Genomic DNA, 20,052 nt, shown 5'->3' with positions numbered 1-20,052 from the left:
ACCTGAGCTGAAGGCAGATGCTTAACCAACTGGGCCACCCAGGTGCCCCTGAATTTTTAAACCAGTGAAGGGGATGGAAGTTTTTATGGCTTATGACCAATCGTCTCCAATTTTCTGGAGAACCACATTAAGAGCAAAGCAAGAGGACATACCTCATTTTATCTATTACATACCTGAAAGAGCACATCAAGAACAGTTCAGAGCCACAAGAAAATAGGTATTCCCACCTGAATTATCTGGGGGCATCTGTAAGTATTTGACTTTTATTTCAAATACTTTATTCTATCTAAATTCAACTCCCAGGAAATTCAGTAAATGTCATCAAAGACTTGGAATGCTTTCGTGGAATGCTTGTTTGCTCCAAAATTAATGTTTGAGCTTCAAAATAAAGAACTTAGTAGGCAGGGACCCTTTTAAATTCCTTTAAACCAGCAAGATTAATGAAGAATCAAAGAATGAACTCGTCTATCATACACCATTTTACTACTTTCCAGAAAACTCAAACATTTGTATAGAATCCCTTGTTGAGCAACCACCCTTAATTTCATGAAAATGTACCCATCTATAAACTTAATATGCAGATTAACACTCATTTCTCTCTTCTTCCTCCTAAAACCCCAGTAAAAAGGCAGAATAGGAATAAAAATTACAAAACCACAAGAATGAAAATTGGAACACTGAACAAGATTTCAACAAATGTATTGAATATGGAAGAGACCGTGGTTGTTAGCCTGCCTTGGCAGGACTCCAGAGGACGATCACTGAGGAGTGAGGGGAATTGCAGAATCCAGGCAGGCTCAGGAATTGGAGGCAACATGAAGTATGGAGCTAAACACAGGCAGGTCATTTCATGAACACTGGAAAACTGCGTTACAGAAATCTCCCAGAAAGAAAAATATATGACTGAAAAATAAGGTCAGAGGCTCAATCCAGCAGCTCTAGTTATGTCATGGGGTTTGGGCACAAAGAAAATGTGTGTGTGTGTCTGTGTGTGTGTGCGCGCACGCGCGCTGTTGGGTTTTTTTGGTTTGGGGGTGGGGTGTGGTGCAGGGCAGGGTCAAGAACTTACAAATATTTTCCAGATTGCCAGGGGCCACCAAACCACAGTATCATACAATTTTAGAATGCTAAAGAGCCTCTAACAAAAAAAAAAAAAATCAGAATAAAAACTGTACAACACTTTAGAATAGAGCAATGCCTTTGAAATTCTTATCTACCTGAAGTTTTATATACCAATCCATACTACCTTTCAGACATAGTAGTACTCTCAAAGTAACTGACCTCCCATGCACCCATTCCCAGTTACTGAAGGAAGGAAGTGTTCTACTCTAGCAAGTAATCTAATAACCAAGACGTAGGGCTCAGGAAATGCAGATTCCAGCCCGAGAGGAAAACAAATCCCAGGATGATGAAGTCTCAGGAAACAGCTCTATACATGGGTAAGAAAGAAATTAGTTTAGACTGAAACAAGTATATGGTAGAGCTTTGACCATGTCAAAAACAGATTTAAAGAAAGTTTTACCTATTTGAGACTGTTTTGGAAGAATTAGTGATGTGTATGTAAAACCAAGACAAAATGTTGAGAGTGTAAATAGAAGCACAGTAAACTAGTTCAGGAATGAACACAGAAATATGGTCGCTATAATGCAACGATGCCAGTTTAATGAAAAAATACTGGGAGAATGAGAAAAAAGTAAAAAGGCAGAAACCATCTATCAAATAGGAAGCTGTCAGAGGTTTCTAAACATAGTAAATTAATAAATAGGCAGTATAAGCCTATTACTCAGAAACCTGAAACCAAGGCGCTAGGAAAAACCTCAAGGCTGAAATGCCCCCTAGGGAATGTTAAAGGACGAGCCAGGAGCGAACATTTTTCCTTACAATCTTTGCAGTACCATTAAGCTATGTATATAGATTTTAATAAAAATTCATTATTTAAAAGTATGTATACATACAGGAAATTGACAATTTGGGGGGCAAAAACACTACTTGCAATCTCTTTTCCACAGTTCTAACCTACTTGGGAGTACAAGGAGGTGACAGCATGCACACTCCAGTTCTGGATTCCAAGGCAGTCTTCCTCTGCACCCGATCTGAGGGGTGGGCCGGACACTAGCAGCAGCAAGAGCGCCCCCTCGGGCCAGCCCATGTGCAAGGAGGGGCCCCATCAGACCTCCCAGAGATGTGGAAAATGCAGGAGAGGAAAAACGCTAGTTTGTGAAGTACCTTCAATGATTTTGGTTCTTCTCTACAGTGTACATGCTTCCCCACCCCCCGTGCATACTTATTAGTTTTCTGCACTAATACCAAAGAAATCAGTAACTAGAATCCCAATGATATGCTACAATATTATTCTACAGTAATATTCCCAATGACATTGCTACATTTTTTTCATTTATTTTCATGTGTCCAAATATACAAAGTAAGTTCTGTCTCACTCCCTACCTAGGTTGGTCATTTTGAACTCTACTTCAGACCCATAAATGTTTCTTCTACTAGAAAAGAAGCACTTTTTATGTGAAAAGATCTTTATTTCAAAATACAAGAATATAGCAGATAAAATGTGTTAGTACCCTCAGAGGTCGTTAGCAGCCTTTCTGGCATATGTTAATTCTTCATGAACTCTCAAAAGCTGGACTGAATGACCTTTAAGTGCAGCTGTTAAGGTCTCATCGAATAAATTCTCTATGTTGATCCCAGTGACAAAATTAAATTAGGTTCCATTTAAAAATTAAAATACAGCAGCTTTTCCAGAAGAACTAGCTCCCAAAACTGTATCCAGAACTCACCTAACATCTTAAAGTTAAATACCTTGTATATTTACATCATTATAATCAATATTTTTGGACAACCGCAGTATAATAAATTTAACCTTGAGTAATAGTTTTCCTCATTATGAAATCAAGTGAAATACCGTGTTTTTGCTCTCTTCATAAATAGAAAATGACTAAACATTACACTTTATTTATGTTTAATGATTTACAGAGAATATTCAATAATCAGAACTCACCATTTGCAATACTGTACACATTAAATTATAATATAACCTGTTACAAAAGCTATCTAAGCTGACCCTAGATAAAAACTGTCTCTAATTTAAATACATTAGAAATTACAAAAAAAAAAAAATTAGAAAGTGGTCTTCCAACTGCTGAAAATCTAGAAGAATTCTCCAACATCTGCTCTCTTATCTCGACATTTGCTTCGAGCTTTCGTTCGAGCTTTGAAGGCTGCGGAGTTATACAGGTGCTGAAATGAAGCAAAGGAAAACACATGCGGATCACTAAAGCTTAAGATACTCTGATAAAGACAAGGATGAATAAAAATCACAAAGGAAAGAAATGAGCTAACTCAACCTTATCAATATTTTAAATGTTTATAAAACACACACAAAGAACAAGAGGGAAAATTAACACATAATAGATATTCTGTATTAAGAAAAAAATATTAATCAAATATGTAAAATACCAAGAAAATTCCAACAAAGTTTTAAAAAATGCATCACCATTTAATCTGATCAAAGAAAAAACAAATCATGAACTACTAAAGTGAACATACCCAAAATATTAAAAGAGCAAAGAAAAAAGGTTCCAACTTAATGCCAATTAAACTAACAAATGTTTTAAATCATAAAACTCAATGCTGTCAAATATGTAATAGCTACATGCCTTCATTCATTACTAGAAATAATTAAAAATGACAGAATAACTTCAGAAGGTAATTTGGCAGTACATATCAAAAAAGTCATAATCTGGCCCTATATTCCCATGTAAAGATTTCTTCAGAAAAAAAAATTCAAAAGAGAAATAATGTAAAGATACTAATATTAATCCAACAATTATATGACCATAAAAATGATTAACTATAAAGAGTCTATAAAAATATAATTAAGCACTTCAGGGGCGCCTGGGTGGCACAGTCGGTTAAGCTCCGACTTTTGGTTTCGGCTCAGGTCATGATCTCAGGGTTTTGAGATCAAGCCCCACATTGGGCTCTGCGCTCAGCATGGAATCTGCTTGAGATTTTCTGCCTCTGCCCCTCCCCCAAATCGCACACTTACATGCGCTCTCCCAAATAAAATCTTTAAAAAAATACATATATGATTAAGCACATCACTCCCACTAGGTATGGCTATAATTTAAAACAAAACAAGAACAAAAAAGCCAGAATAACAAGTGTTGATAAGGATATAGAAATTGAAACTCTCATATACTGCTGGTGGGAATGCAAAATGGTTCAGTCCCTATAGAAAATAGTTTGGCAGTTCCTTAACAAATTAAACATATTAACTACCATATGACCCAGCAACTCCATTCCTAGGTATATACCTAAAAGAATTGAGAAAAGGGCGCCTGAGTGGCTCAGTTGGTTGGGCGACTGCTCATGATCCTGGAGTTCCAGGATCGAGACCCGCATCAGGCTCCCTGCTCAGCAGGGAGTCTGCTTCTCCCTCTGACCCACCCCCTCTCATGCGCTCTCTCTCATTCTCTCTCTCAAATAAATAAAATCTTAAAAAAAAAAAAAAAGAATTGAGAACAGGTGCTCTAACAAAAACTTGTACACAAATGTTCATAGCAGCACAATTCACAATGGCCAAAAAGTGGAAATAAGCTAAATGTCCATCAACTGATGACTGCATAATCATGTGGTGTATCCACACAACGGAGTATTATTCAGCCACAAAAAGGACTGAAGTACTGGTATGTGCTAGAACATGGATGACCTTGGGCAACATAATGCTGAATGAAAAAAGCCACACAATAGGTCACACGTTATTTGAGCCTATTTATATGAAACATCCAGAAAAGGTAAATGCAGAGACGGAAAGCACACAAGTGGTTGCCAGCAAGTGGGGGGGGATGGGAAGTGGATGCTTAAAGGTATAAGTTTCCTTTTGAGGTGATGAAAATATTTTGAAACTAGACAGACAGTTGTACAACATTGTGAGTGTACTAAATGCCCTGAATTGTACACTAAAATAGCTTATGTTATGTGAATTTCACCTCAATAAAAACATAAAAATATAATTAAGGATTTTTAAAAAGTTAAGTGACATTATAAGTAACATTATAAACTCTCTAAACCATGTTTCCTTAACTTGCAAAATAAATCTGGTACTTATTAAGTAGGTTTAGTTATCTGATACAAAAGAAGCACTATGTAGTAAATATTTATTCTTTATAAAGGAGTTAACAGAATAAAAGAAAACAAAAAAGGAAAATACTTCCTATGTTAATAGGATTGTGGATAAAATTTATCACAACCCCTCCATACTCTAAATGCAGTGAAGTTTCTACAATCTTAATACAGCTGTTGTATCTGAAACAGCATGAGGCACTAAAGGCCCCCCAGACTCCACTATATACCTATCGCCTGGTAGAATCAAAGCATCAGCTCCGCTTTTCTTCAATGCACTTAGTTCTGATGAAAACAAAAACAAAACCTACCCTTCAAAAACAAAACCTACCCTTTCAAAACGAGAAATCTTCATCGTTTTAAGTGTTGCAGCATCAAGCATCACCGGGGGTCCAAGTTCAAATACATTACGAAGGAATTCATTTGACTTCGGTAAAATAGAAAGGTAATAAGGCTCATTATTAAATATCAGCTCTTTTTTACTACATAAAGTCAAATCTGATTAACAGAAGTTATGTGGAGCTTATAAATAAGAACTTAGGTCACTTATTTTCTGTTTCTCTTTGTAAGACTAAATTGTTTCTAATGCCTTGAATCCAGTAAAGTTACAAGGAAAGCAACAGCGCTCTACCGAATTTATAGATGCTCCACCGGATTTATACAATACAAAAAGAAGAGTTTCATACTTACTCAATTCTACTTTAAAAAATAAATGTAAAATAAATTAATAAAATGTAGTTTTGTACTATGCTGAAAGCATTCTGCCCACTCAATGAACTACATTCAAAACTGCTCCCTAATTTAAAAGCAAACACACAGAAAAGAGGTCACTCACTCACCTGCAAATGATACTGCATCCCTGATCCAAGAACTTCCTTAAAGGTGTCATAGGTATGTTTTTTGACCCAGCAATCAATATACATTCGTTCAGGGCCAAATTTAACAGTTTCTGTTGGAAAATCCCGTTCCTAGACAACAGAAGAACCAAAATTTCAAGAGGAATTAGGATGACTTAAAGAGATCCTACATAAATACAATTTCTAAACAGACACATTTATGTGCTGAGGTAAACTGGTATTTCCATCCCTGAGATGTGAAGAGACTAGAAAGTACTATCCTATAAGGGTATAGAGCTTGTCTAGTTGTCACAGACTTGGCACAAGTGAGTTCGGATAAATATTACTGGCAAAACCACATTTTTGTGACTGTCTTTAGATTTCAATAGCACTCAAGAAACCTGAAGAAAAAAAAACCAGTTATCTGTACTGGTCTACAAATGGGGGGTGAGGTGGGAAGGGAGGAGGAAGAGGTGGAGCTGAGGGGAAGCAGGGTGGAGGGAACACAAATGGGGTTAACAGACCAACCAAAAAGTAGAGGACCAACAACTGGAGGGCTCCAAGGGTCTAAGAGCAGGCTTATTAAGAAAACGAGAGCAGGTACGACTGGGTTAATAAGCATCTGCCTTCAGCTCAGGTCATGATCCTGGGGTCATGGGATCGAGCCCCACATGGCTCCCTGCTTATTAGCAGGGAGCCTGCTTCTCCCTCTCGCTCTGCCTCTCCCTCCACTCGTGCTCTAATAAATAAAACCTTAAAAAAAAAATGAGAGGGAATACCTGAGTTTAAGACTTCAGAGATGGAACAATTTTGCCAGAAGACAATTTCTAAAGTATGACCCTGAGAGAGAATCAAGTGAATGGAAATAAATGGAAGTAAACATCACTGGAACAAATACAGGATAGGGTCTTCCAAATGCACAGAGGAGTTACCCAGAATAGGGGCAGAACTTGGGATGGAAAGAACTGGCCACTCCATTGTTTGATGAATCATGACTATGAAAGAGTAACAGGAAGAGAACAGGAAGAGATCACCAGGGACAGGAGAAAGGAGATGGAACCTGATCACTCCAATTGACCTCCCTACTACCTTGCCCCCTTCTTTCTCAGCAGACACAGCATCTAACATGGAAGAAAATAACGTGAACTCTAGACTTATACAAGTGTGTCACTCATTGGCTTGTCATTTTAGCAAGTAATTTAACCCCTTTGGGTATGTTCCCCTGCTCGTCAAGTGGGTCTTTCCATCCCTCTACCACAGTTATTAGAAATGTAAGACAAAGTCCGTCTGTGAAGCACACAGAGCGCCTGGTCTGTTACAACAGCTCAAAAAAACCCACCAGGGTTCTATTATTTCAGACTTCCTTATTTCAGAAAACACTGAGACACCAGGAAAGAACTCCCTCTAAACTGAACTGCTTCCTCACCAACTCCTCTCCTAAATCTTTCCAGTTCAAGGCAAATCATACCATTTACATCACACTCTCAATCTTTCATTTATATTTTCAAATGCTCCCTTCTCCACGGGTTCCTTCTCCCATAAACCGCATCCAGCATCTTAAACAAGACACAATAACACACCCTCCCACAGTCCAGTGGTCAACTCTCTTCCCCTTCCAATTATAGCCACGTTTTAAAAAAGAACAGTTAAGACACACCATCTCCACTTCTTCACTTCCCATTCACTTTTCAATCCACCCCAGTCAAGCGTTTCTGCCATCCCTCTAACTGAAGTGGCACCTATAAAGGTCATCCACCAATGACCTAACCGAAAAATCCAATGGACACTCTTGACTCTCTCTCACCTGCCCATTTGCAGCATTTGGCCCTGGGGAAAGACAGCACAGTACAGTGGGTTCACATTCCAGCTTTGCTACTTACTGCTCTTTAACTATGTCTTTAGTCTCTGTTTTTCCTTAAAAAGATATTCTGTTGCGGGCGCCTGGGTGGCTCAGTCGTTAAGCGGCTGCCTTCGGCTCAGGTCATGATCCCAGGGTCCTGGGATCGAGTCCCACATCAGGCTCCCTGCTCTGCGGGGAGCCTGCTTCTCCCTCTGCTTCTCTCTCTGTCTCTCATGAATAAATAAATAAAATCTTTAAAAAAAAAAGAACACTGAAAGTTTAAAAAAAAAAAAAAAGATATTCTGTTGCTTAAGTGTTATAAAGGAACTGAAATAAGAAAACTGTATCTCAAGGCACCTAACATTAAATGCTTGCTGATTTAAGAAATACATGATCCTAAATGTATTCCTTAGTGAAAAGAAATGACAGGCAGCAACAACTACATCTAAAATGGAGAATTCTCCTCTGTAGCAGTTTAACGACCTCCATCCATCACGGAAGCAGCTTCCAGTGAAAGCAAAGAAACAGAAACACCTAGCAAGGCTGTGGGGCCAGCCCTTTCTCTGGCAGGTACATTGAAGCAGAGCTGGAGCACGGGAAAGCCAGTCAAAGGGCAGGGGAGGAACAGAAATCCTGAGATGGAGAGGAGAGGGTGTTTAAGGCCTGGGAGGGAGAACACCACAGGTCAGAACTATGAGGCAAAGAAAGGGCTTTTACTTTTTGTAGTGCCGGGCAAGAGCGATGGGCACACAAGAGACCTGTTAAGGCTGGTGTACACTGAGATTTGGCTTGTGTCTTTCTCAGGAGAATCAATACTGTGTGCTGTGGCTGGCTTACACTGATGGGTTTGTCAACAGGGTCTGCTCAGATCCTTTTGACTCTTAAAATCTATTATCCAGAGAGAATGCATCCAGACAGAAAATGTGATGTTAGGTCTAAACCAGAAAACCCACAACATGCCATTATCTTATCTTTGGAGGCAACGTTATCCAAATAGAGGAGTAATTTATAAAGATTTTACTTATTTATTTGAGAGAGAAAGAGAGCATGAGCAGGGAGAGGGGCAGAGGGAGAAGCAGACTCCCCGCTGAGCAGGGAGCCTGATGCGGGGCCCGATCCCAGGACCCTGGGATCATGACCTGAGCCGAAGGCAGACGCTTAACCATCTGAGCCACCCAGGTGCCCTGGAGCAGTTTGTAGTTATTCAAGAAAATGGCTTAATGTGGAGATACCACCACACTAAAATTTTAAGATCAAAAGGATCAACTGTTAACAAAGATGTCTGCTCAAGTTTGGGGATTTTATTTTGTGTTTTAGATTATAAAAACCAGAGTAAATATAAAATATTACTATAATGCAATTAAAGTTAGCATTAACCAAAATGTTCAGATCCCAGAAGATCTCAATACTTATACCCTAGGTTTTACTTAGATTAAAATGAAGAAAGTAGTTAAGCAGGCTATGTATGAGAATCACTGGAACATTTCAAAACTGGACCTGAATGGGGTCTTAGCATTTTTATTTTTTTTAATTCCCACTCTAAATTTTCTTATACATGTCAGGTTGATGACTCTTCAGTGACAAACTTATTCTTAAATGAACTGCCCTATCAGATAGCAAGAACCTGAGATATTTATTCTTTATATTCAAGAAATACTTCTTACCTGGCCAAAAAAAAAAAAGACTTAGGTATTCTCCACAGTAAAAGTCCCCATATCCTACAGTTCCTTTTAACCATGCACTCTATTCAAATCCCTGAAAGTTTCTAAATCGATTTATTTGCCAGGTAGATTGAAATAGGTTAGAAGATTGTAGAAGGTACTCAAGCATCAGATGATTTTAAACCCTTATTTAAAGGCTGGATTTTGTTATTTCCGTTTTTAACACCTAGGCTTCCCAGAGAGAATACAGAGGTCTTTGTTTAAAGTACTGAGCGGTAGGCAATAATTTCCACTCAAAAAAAACACTGTACTAAATACCTATGTGCTAAGCACCACTGCTTAAATGATGGCAAGTACAACAAAGTGAAATACACATTCTAACTATGAAATTGTCATATTTTTTAACCTAAAAAAAAGTACCTTTATGCATCAGAATTAAATTTTCCTTTGTTTAAAAAAAAAAAAGTCGTCTTTATGTATATTGTTAAAAACCAGGCTTAAAAGGAGTAAACTTTTGATCAAAAGTGAAGTTCAATAAAAAAAAAAAACCCAATTGTCCAGTTTAGCCTAAAACAATCTCATTTCAAAATGAGTAGCAGGTGCCTGGCTGGCTCAGTCAGTGGAGCATACAGACTCTTGGTCTTGGGGTCATGAGTTCAAGCACCACAGTGAGTGCATGCAGTCTACTTTAAAAAAACAAAGGAGTAGCCATTATAGCATTAAGAGACCTACCTCCACTGCCCTCAGGATGTCTCTGAACACCGATCGCTGCTTTCTCTTGTCCACTTTGGCACGGTGCTTGTTTCCATCTGTAGCCAAAGCCCTAAGCATCTGCGTCAAAGATTCCATGTCTTCGTAAAAAAAGTCCTGGTCAGGAAAAACAATTTTGTTTAGTTCGTTATTGGGTTCCCCCACCCTCAACCTTTCCTAGTGCTAACAAAGAACACTCCACTCCGGAAAATACCCAGCAGGGGTAAAAACAGCACCACAAATCTCTGAACTCTTTAAAGATCTTGGCGCACAGGCACACATTAATGCATTTACAACATCATGCCGAAGTTTTAATCCAGAAATGCTGACTACAAGATGATATACTACCACTAAATTAACATTCCCCTTCCAAGTATATCCAGATACATTCAACAAATACTTATTGTGCTTCTACCGTTTCAAGACATTCCTGGGGGCGCCTGGGTGGCTCAGTTGGTTAAGCGACTGCCTTCGGCTCAGGTCATGATCCTGGAGTCCCGGGATCGAATCCCACATCGGGCTCCCTGCTCAGCAGGGAGTCTGCTTCTCCCTCTGAACCTCCCCCCTCTCGTGCTTTCTATCTTTCATTCTCTCTAAAGACTTTCCTGGGATTTCAAAGAAGTTCAGTGAAACTGAGATACCACAAATACCAACACAGCTTCTATCCTTTGGCTCTTCAGTCCCCAAGGCACATAACCCCAGAATTCCAAATATTCTTATTCCAAAAGTACAAGCTATCAGTAATGCCTAAAGCACCTAGTTTCTAATATACCGGCCATATTTCAAATAAGCAATAAAGCATTTAAATCAGCTTGAGTAATTAATTACTCAAGCTAAGAAGATATTTTAATCCCTTTTGAAGAGAAGCCACGAAATGTGTTACTATTTGCTATTACCTTGATTTGATCCCCCTCCAACGAAAAATTATCCAGCCCAGTAATGTATTGTATCAACTTTGCAGAGGTTGAGAAATCCCACTGTAATTGACCTCTGCAATCAGTAAAACTCAATCTAGTTTACAGTCTGAATTACTGAGTTCCACATAGTACTAACTCGGAAAAATAAATATTAAATATTGTAGGGAAATGTCTCTCTAACATGTTTGGGCATTAAAAAGAAAGAAAATGTAAAACATAAAAAAACAGTCCATAACCAGCTTCCAAAAGCCAATTTACTGGAGTTCAGGGTAACTCTACAGTAAAACTATACGCCCAGGGACAAATGGGCTCTTGGAGGTACAAATAAACACTTTAACTCCTATCAATAATATCAAGAAAACAGCATAATCACTATTACACAAGGGTGTGTGTTTGTCTGTGTGTCTCTTTTCTGCCGCACTTCCCACGTCAGGTCAGGTGGGGGATAAGAAAGGAAGAACTGGGGAAGGTCTGTCTATACTACATTTCGGTATATTTTCCTGAGTCAGCACATTATGTGGCTCCCAAGATCTGTAATTCTGCCCAGTAAATAGTCTGTCTTACTACAGGTTATGCTAGAGAGCCCCTAAAAGGCTACTACTAAAAGCCAGAAGGAGGAAGTAATCTGCACTTTAATGAACAGTTACAGTAATAACTACCACTTACATTGTATCTATGTTCTCAACAACCCTATGAGGTAGTTACTATTTTATTCTCCATTTTAAAGATACTGATACTGAGGCAGAGAAGTTGCCCAACATCATCCAACTAGTAAGGGTGGAAAAGAGATATGAACCTGGGAGTATGGCATAGAGTACACTCTTACCTGTTTGGTTATAGAGCAGAGAGCTCTCACAAACAATTCCTAATTCTGCATGTCAGCTTATAATCATCTTAGCAAAAGGCTAATATTTCAATGCCATGAATTTGCTACCAAAACCCTAATTTAAATCAGCCTATGTATTCATCAACACACGGTTTAATTAATTTTTTGAACACCCTGTAACTACCCCCACCACAGCCACACACTCGCTCCTTTCAAAAAGCTTACTTAACAAAAATAGCAAATAAAACTCTAGGCTCTGTTTTGTAACCCAGGTCATTTTTGTCCTTAAACAAGGACTTATCCAAACATGTTTAATTTGATCTGAGTTCTCCTAGCTACCTCATATGATTTATTAAACCCAGAGAACGTAAGATATGTGAGCAATAAATGTATATTTACAAATTTTTTAAAAAATTCCACATGTATAATTTAAACTGCATTATTACTTTACTTTTAAGATACACTTCAAAGGAAAAAGAAAAGAAATTACCATTTCTAGCCCACAGAAGATTAAAAAATTGGAACATCTGGCTTCTGTGCCTTGAGGTTAAGGAGCCATTAACTAGCTCAATAAAATTAAATTGATTGCTAAACTTGAGTCCAATTTCTCATGTAAGTAGATTCATTCACTACTGAAAGCATTATAATAACTTCTTTCCATTCATACCCTGCTATCCTTCAAAGAAAAGGGGAGAGGCTGGGGGAAGCCTAAAAAAGACACTTCCCAGGTATTTTTAAACACAGGACTAGAATGGAATTATTCACTGTTAAATAACATATTTAATTCCAGAAAAGGTTTCATTCCAGAAATACAGTCTTTGTTCTTACATTAAAAAGCAGCTAATAAGTAAGCCAAGGTTCACAACAGAGGATACAAACCAGGGTGACCAAATGTCCCAGTTAGCCTGAGAGGAAAGGTTTCCTGGAAGACAGAATTTTCAGTGCTAACCCTGCAAGAGAACCGGGTAAACCAGTAAAGTTGGTCACCTATCACAAACTCAAATACCTTTGAGAGCCAAGTTGAGGTAATAAACATCCATGGACAGACAGTGGGTGGGGAACTGCAAGGCACATAACCCAGTCTAAAGGGCCATGTTTGCTTTCAGCTTTGGCTTAGAGAAGTTAAACAACAGTGACTAAACTCATCTGATCTCAAACCTATGTCGACTCAGTATTTCATCCATTTGTCTGACATTTATTATAAAGCATCCATGCCTGAATCACCTTAATGTGCCCTGTGTCCAAGAAATCCAAGCAGAACCACAAAGACTGTAGTAGACAACTCTCTCCACGAGTAATATCGTCCCTAAATTTGAGTTCTACAGACAGCAAGAGTTAAGTGTAATAAACTACACTCAAATGTTGCTCTACCAACCCCTACCCGTTTATGCTCTTAAAATTTTTGTATCACCACTGCCAAGAAGCAGGGCAATCAATCACTTTATTCTCCAAAGTTATCATCCAATTCTTAATTATGAAGAGAATGGTAGAATAATGATCCTTGCGACACAATCTTTTTCCTCTATTCATCAGATACTTACACTCTCCATCCCTCTGGCCAATTCAAACATAAGTGCCAAAGATTCACCAGCAGCTATTCTCATGTTGACATCATCAGAAGAAAGGAGGCTTGGAAGTTTATGGAAATGCCTAAAAAACAGTCATTACTGTGTGAACACAATTATGTCAATAAATGTTGTTTTTATAAAACATGAAGCTAAGAGTACATACATCTCAAGCTTTTTCTTCACTTCATTGATAGGGCATATGGTCAATAATAATGTCCATGCAAGAAGACAGCTGATATGAAGCACTGTATTAGGGGTGCTGCATATAACGTTAGTGTCTTTCTCTTTGAGATAGGACTTGGTGAAGATACTTTCCAAACATTCCAGAGTTGAATACAGCTCCTAATGCATAAGAACATGAAATAAGGTAACCACCTTAAATTTGAAATGTGCAAATAAGTGGAGTCAAGGGTTTTCTACTTACAGTAATGTCATCTGTAGCAATAAAACAGCAAACACCAAAGCAAGTTGCACACTAAAAAGAAAAAGAAAAAAATACAGACATTAATGTTTATAAGTTTCTTATTATTTCCATATCTTCCTGCTTTTATAATTCAATGTGAAAATTTTCTCAACTACATGACTACACTGGTCCCAAGCATAGAATAAAAAGAGAGAGGGGTGCCTGGGTGGCTCAATGGGTTAAGTGTCTGCCACGGTCCTGGGATAGAGTGTCTGCTTCTGCCTCTCCATCTGCACAGCCCCCCTCCCCACTCATGCTCTCTCTCTCGCTCTCAAATAAAAACCTTTAAAAAAAAAATACAAAAAGAGAAAGAATATAGGATCAAGAGTTAAGGGAAGTGGGTTTCAGCCCAATCTCTGCTACCAAACTGACAATACAACTTTAGGAAAGTTACTCAACTTCTCCCAGGTCTTCCTTCTTTAATCCAACAGATACTTTTTAAACTTCCAACTCCAACTCAAAGACAAAGATGAAGTCTGCACATTGGAGATAAAGAAGCCTACTCTATTAAAAACCTTTAAAACACATTGTTTGTTTTAGGCTTTTAAGCATTTAAAACCATTTATATTCATCTCTTTTCACGAAGACTCTACTATGAAAACTTCTAAAAGAAATCAGTTGCCAAGAAATAAGCACACCAAGAGCAGAAATTTCAAATTTAAGTAATTGTCCTCAAACTTGCCACCTAAAGAAGGGTCTCATTAATTCGGATTTCACATTTTTCCACATACGCTGAAAACCGGTCAGGAATCCTATAACTGCCTTTTGTTAGGGGAAAAAAGAGGCTAAACAAGTGATGACCATACAGGACTACCACGGTATAAGTTACCTAATAAAATAGAGCTCAGAATACAAAATTTATATACAATCTGCTTGCAACATAAACGGGAGCCATTAGTTTTCAGAACACTGCTCTAAACAAATAAATCCTATGAAAACAATTTCTAATTTTTGAGATTTTTTTATTCTCCATTTCCCTTTTCTCCATGTTTTCACTAAAATCCTCTCATTTTGTTCCAAGTGCCACTAAAGCGTGAAGTCTTTAAGTCACCATTCACATGCCCAACTTCCCGGTATCCTGAGGACATTTGTGGCATTCATCTGTTCAGTGTCACTATTTATTTTCATTATTTCGTCCTGGTAAAAACTGGACACTGCTAAAATTAATAAGTAGTCTAGGCATGATTCTCGATAAAGGAAACTTCCGATCTATAATCCCTCGTCCTAAACAAGAAGCAGAGGCAAAGCCACATCTCTCCTTTTGAGGCTTCTAAGACAAAAAAGGTAGCTTCACAATTAGAACTGCCTACATTCCTTCTGCTAATATGAGACTGTCAAGTACTTTTTTTTAATTCACAGCGAGCATCAAACGTATTAAAAAAAAAGACAACACACACACACACGCAACGAAAATTAAGGGCTCACTACAAGTATCCACCCAACAGTGTTTTCTGTCAAACATTTCAAAAATACCTCTATAGTCCTGCATGATTTAAAAGTTGCATGAAAACCCCCAAAAAGGGGATAAAAATGTAAACAGCAAAAGCTTAATTAGCTATTTGGGGATTACGAACTGCTGGAGGGCAAGAGATTCCTATGAAGTCACCAAAATTCTATTTCTTTGCCTCTGGGGAAACAGCTTAACTATTCCCAGCCACCATATAGTTGGTAAACCAAGGAACCGGTCACTAAAGTGATGTGTTCTGGCCTAAGCATCTGTCTTCTTTCTTTCCCCATCTAGCCACTACAGCTGCCATACGGAGGACCTAAAGGTAGGACAGAGCTGCAGGATGGACACCCAAAGACTCTGCCAACTTACACAGTGATACGAGCACGAAATAAACTTTTATTAAGCCGCTAAGATTTCAGGGTTTATCTGATACAAAGATCAATGTCATCTACTTTAAGTAATACTAAAGAGAAAGCTAATGTGAAAAGTCAGTATTAAAAATATTAAAAAGTTTCAAACTTGAACTGGTTTCTTGTTAAGAAAACAGCCTAAGATTTAAATCTACTAAGATTAAATTCTTAAGATCCAATAAGATTCTTAAGATCCATTAAGATTCAAATCCATTTTCCAAACCCAGAAAGATGTTTGTGATAATCACTTAAGCACACCAAAAAAAACGAAAAACCCCACAATCTAAAGTCAACTGTCATGAGTGATAAATATCAAACAATTAGAGAATGAAAGGTTTTTCAAAACTCATGACATGACCAGATGAGTATCTCACAAGTTACAGATTCCCACATCTACTCAAATCCACCCATGGAAATAAAGCATTCAGTTTTTTCATAAGGACTTAAAGGCCACAGCAGCCAGTCTTTTAAAAATACCTATTACATTTCTTAGAATAAAAAATAACCACCCAATAAACACTGTCTAGATCACTTAAGTTCCAACCAAAATTATTCTTCAATCAGCCTAAATAACTCAAGATAGTATAAAGATGAAGAGATTTGCTCCAGCTGGGATGTTCTATGGTATCTCAGAAAATTTAAGAAAACAATTGTCCTATTAAGTCTGCTCACCCAAACTAAAAGACAAATGCAAATAAAACGTTAGTTAAAAATCTACTATTTTAAAAATGTAACCTTCCTAGATCATTCATCAGAGTATCTGGATATCATGCTTAGACAGATTTATAAATTAAAAAATCATATACTTACAGTTTGCCTAGCCTGGATACTAGCTGTTCCATCACAAATTATTTTCTTTAGGATTGGTCCAAGAGTTTTTAAAACCTCTTCACTTTCAATTCCAGGGCCCAACTGAATACAAAGAACCGATGCTAATGATGCAGCCGCACGCTGCTCATCACTCTTACCTATGAAAAAAGCAAAGGTAAAACCATGAAAAATTATTTTGAGAGGACTAATTTATTAAGACAGCAATTTCCCAAATTTGTACAATTCCAAAATATTATCTACCATTTACAAAACCCCATAATACGTCCTAAGCTTTGACATTAGCTGCAAACCTAGTGAGCTCAAACTCTGGAAACCGATCTGACTCAAATCCTAGATTCACCACTTATCAGCCAAACGACTTACAACTCCTATTCTCAAAACATATTTCCTCAGCAGTGAAATGGAGATTAACATCTGTCTTAAGGGAACACTGTAACAATTCAGCAAAATAACGTGTTTCAAGCTGACCTGACCTTCCAGATCTTTCATATACTCATAGAACAGTGCTCAGGTAGCCTTTGAATTAGTCTCTCAAGCATTTCAGATGTGTGCAGCCCATGAGGTAAACTAAACCTTCAGGTTTCCCCTCCAATTTTTTTTTACAATAAATAAAGGATTAAAAATAAAGGATACTTGGGGCGCCTCAATGGCTCTGCTGGTTAAGCATCTGACCCCCTGATTTCGGCTCAGTCATGATCTCGGGGTCATGAGATCCAGCCCTGCATCTAGCTCTGCGCTCAGAGTGGAGTCGGCTTGCCCCTCCCCACCCCGCTTACACATGCATGCTCTCTTTCAAATAAAATCTTTAAAAATAAATAAATAAAGGATTCTTTAAAACCATACAAAAACTGCAGACACCAAATTATTACCCGACAAATTAAGAATCTATAAAATAAGCAGATTGGAGTGGAATTTTTAAAGGTCATCTAATCCAACTACCATTACAGGAAAGTTTCAAAAAAGTTGGCTGTGCTATCAACTATACCAAGAAGTTATATAACCTTAGACCAATCTCACGTTTCCTAGGCCTTTATTCTGTACAATGAGAGAGATGGAATGGATGAAAGGTTTCCAAATACCCATTCTATGACAAAGCTTTCACCTGAGGTAAAATGAGAAAAACAAGGACATAAAGGTAACAAGCTCATTCAATTTAAAAGAGGATGTGTAATTCCCACATTTCTGGTGCTAGAAGTATCTTGTTAATAAAGACCTAATGATAGAAGATCATTATTCTCACAATGTTCTTACTTGGCAAAATAATTAAGCTGGCAGGCCCAGATCTTTTTAACTTTGGTGGTTCCTAAAACTGAAGTCTGGTGATAATAGACTTAATCTTCAAGGTCTCTCTTCATTCTTAAAAGTTCTATGATTATAATACGACTTCCAGAATCTCTATTACAAAGTTCTAGAATTCAAATATTTCAAGGGATATCCTGAAAATGATGTCATCCACAGGTATGACAGGTTTTAAGTAATTGCAAGGGAAAATGAGCTATGTGATTATAATACTTTTTTAAATTTCAGGAAAATGAAGTAGGGTGGCTTTTTTTTTTTTTTTAGATTTTATTTATTTATTTGAGGGAGAGAGAATATGAGAGACAGAGAGCACGAGAGGGAAGAGCAGACTCCCTGCCGAGCAGGGAGCCCGATGTGGGACTCGATCCCGGGACTCCGGGATCATGACCTGAGCCGAAGGCAGTCGCTTAACCAACTGAGCCACCCAGGCGCCCAGGGTGGCTTTTTTAATAATAACTTTTGTTAAAATCTGACACAAGCTTTCAAGACTTTCTTATACATGAGAATGGCAAACACCTCTTCCAATATAAACAAGGATGACAATCCACCACAATCCTAGTTTCAAGCTGTTTATTACATAAACAAAAACAAAGCTTCTAACAAGTCTCATTTTGAATTTGAATAAGCATGGTGTATTCTTGACAAATGTAAAGTTAAAGAGTGAGCCAGTCTTCCATTTCCGTTAATAAATATTACTGCAAAGAAGGTGGCAAATTCCTTTTTAGTTCTACGCCTGACTCAAAAATAAGGACATTACCTTTTTTCAGGCAGCGTTCAATGCTGTCAGTCAAAGTCATTCTTCTTTCCAGAATAAATTCATAAAGCATTTTTGAAGCCAGTGCATTTTTAATACTTTCAAGAGCTGCCTGTCTTGTCTTCGCACTATTTAAAAAAAAAAAAAAATCGGAAGATCAATTTGGAGGGTACCATAGGTCAATGACTTATAAAAACTACACTACTTCCCTCAATTTCTCTTTATAGATTTGTAGATTCTTTCTTTCTATATAATTGTCATCAAGCTCTAACTATTTTTCAGTAATTTGTTTCCACAATTCACCTTATTACACAAAAGACATGTTCTCCTGTATTACATATTTAAGCAAACTCACATTTTTTTGACCCTACAAAAGTCTAGACTTCATGTTTGCATCTTCGGGGCTTTTTACTTGTGTTTGTTGTAAGTCAGGTCTAAAAACTACTGTGAAATAAAAAAATCTAGCTTTGCTATTTTTCACATCTGCAATAAAAAGTGGACAAGAGGCTTAAAGCAAAGTTTAGCTGTTCTTTCCAGCTGAAGATTAACTTTTAATCCAACAAATCCATTTCAATTGTAATCAAATACAGTTATATGCTATTATGCTAGAATAATGACTAATCTGAGTCCATTTAAATTCTAGTGGCATGTTCCTATGATAAAAGTCCAAAGGAACAAGAAACATTAAAAGGTCCAAAGTAAACAAATCAGGCTTTAGAAAAACATACTGTTAAATCAGAGAACTGTATGTAATACACCTAAGTGGCTGATCAGAATCACACAGAAGAACAAAGTTTCCAGTATCTCCTACCTCTTATCCAGGGTCAAATCAATGAATCCCTTCAATTTGTACTCTAAGTCTTCTTGAGTTCCTTCCTCATCAAGGACTTCTGGTCCTAAGGAATAATATAAACTAACCATTGTAATTTAAGTAGAAAAAAAGCAGATAGGAAACAGTGATAGCGTGCTTTAGCTATAAGAATTCTTCTATCTAAAACACCCTTTTATCTAAAGTTGCAAATTTAAATTTAAAACTCATACCATCTTCAGCAAAACTGGAAGGATCGCTGTAACCACTGCAATGGCTCATTGTTTCAATTGATGCATCCTCATCACTAAAAGGTTGAACATTTCGATGCTGGCCACCTATTAGGTAAAAGAGGATGGAAGTAGATGACTATGTTGCCACATGCTCAAAAATTTCACTTGGGAATTTTTAAATTTATTTAGGAGAAATGCAGTAATAAAAACCCAACCTTATTTAAAAGGGATGATTACGCTACAAAAGAACATACTAAAATATTCTAAAAT

The 20,052-nt window shown here is 37.5% G+C and overlaps 1 protein-coding gene across 2 annotated transcripts in view; it reads right to left on the bottom strand.

Annotated features, from left to right (window-relative positions):
* Positions 1 to 2,510: 2,510 nt before the first annotated feature.
* IFRD1 (interferon related developmental regulator 1) overlaps positions 2,511 to 20,052 on the bottom strand; it is a 52,141-nt gene continuing 34,599 nt past the window's right edge. For both annotated transcript variants that reach the window (XM_088018702.1, XM_028104895.2), the window contains exons 2-12: positions 19,783 to 19,887; positions 19,553 to 19,637; positions 18,745 to 18,869; positions 16,668 to 16,825; positions 13,959 to 14,009; positions 13,698 to 13,876; positions 13,508 to 13,616; positions 10,206 to 10,340; positions 5,976 to 6,104; positions 5,468 to 5,563; positions 2,511 to 3,249 (exon numbers count right to left, since the gene is read on the bottom strand). In XM_088018702.1, the coding sequence (XP_087874828.1) occupies positions 3,160 to 3,249; positions 5,468 to 5,563; positions 5,976 to 6,104; positions 10,206 to 10,340; positions 13,508 to 13,616; positions 13,698 to 13,876; positions 13,959 to 14,009; positions 16,668 to 16,825; positions 18,745 to 18,869; positions 19,553 to 19,637; positions 19,783 to 19,887 (1,262 nt within the window). In that variant the 3' untranslated portion in view covers positions 2,511 to 3,159. The remainder of the gene's footprint in view (positions 3,250 to 5,467; positions 5,564 to 5,975; positions 6,105 to 10,205; positions 10,341 to 13,507; positions 13,617 to 13,697; positions 13,877 to 13,958; positions 14,010 to 16,667; positions 16,826 to 18,744; positions 18,870 to 19,552; positions 19,638 to 19,782; positions 19,888 to 20,052) is intronic.

The sequence above is a fragment of the Eumetopias jubatus genome, unplaced genomic scaffold (genome assembly GCF_037043125.1).
Source record: "Eumetopias jubatus isolate StellerSeaLion01/CBP00866 unplaced genomic scaffold, mEumJub1_p1.0 scaffold_14, whole genome shotgun sequence".
In the NCBI taxonomy this organism is placed as follows: domain Eukaryota; kingdom Metazoa; phylum Chordata; class Mammalia; order Carnivora; family Otariidae; genus Eumetopias; species Eumetopias jubatus.
This window is presented reverse-complemented; position numbering and strand designations above follow the sequence as displayed.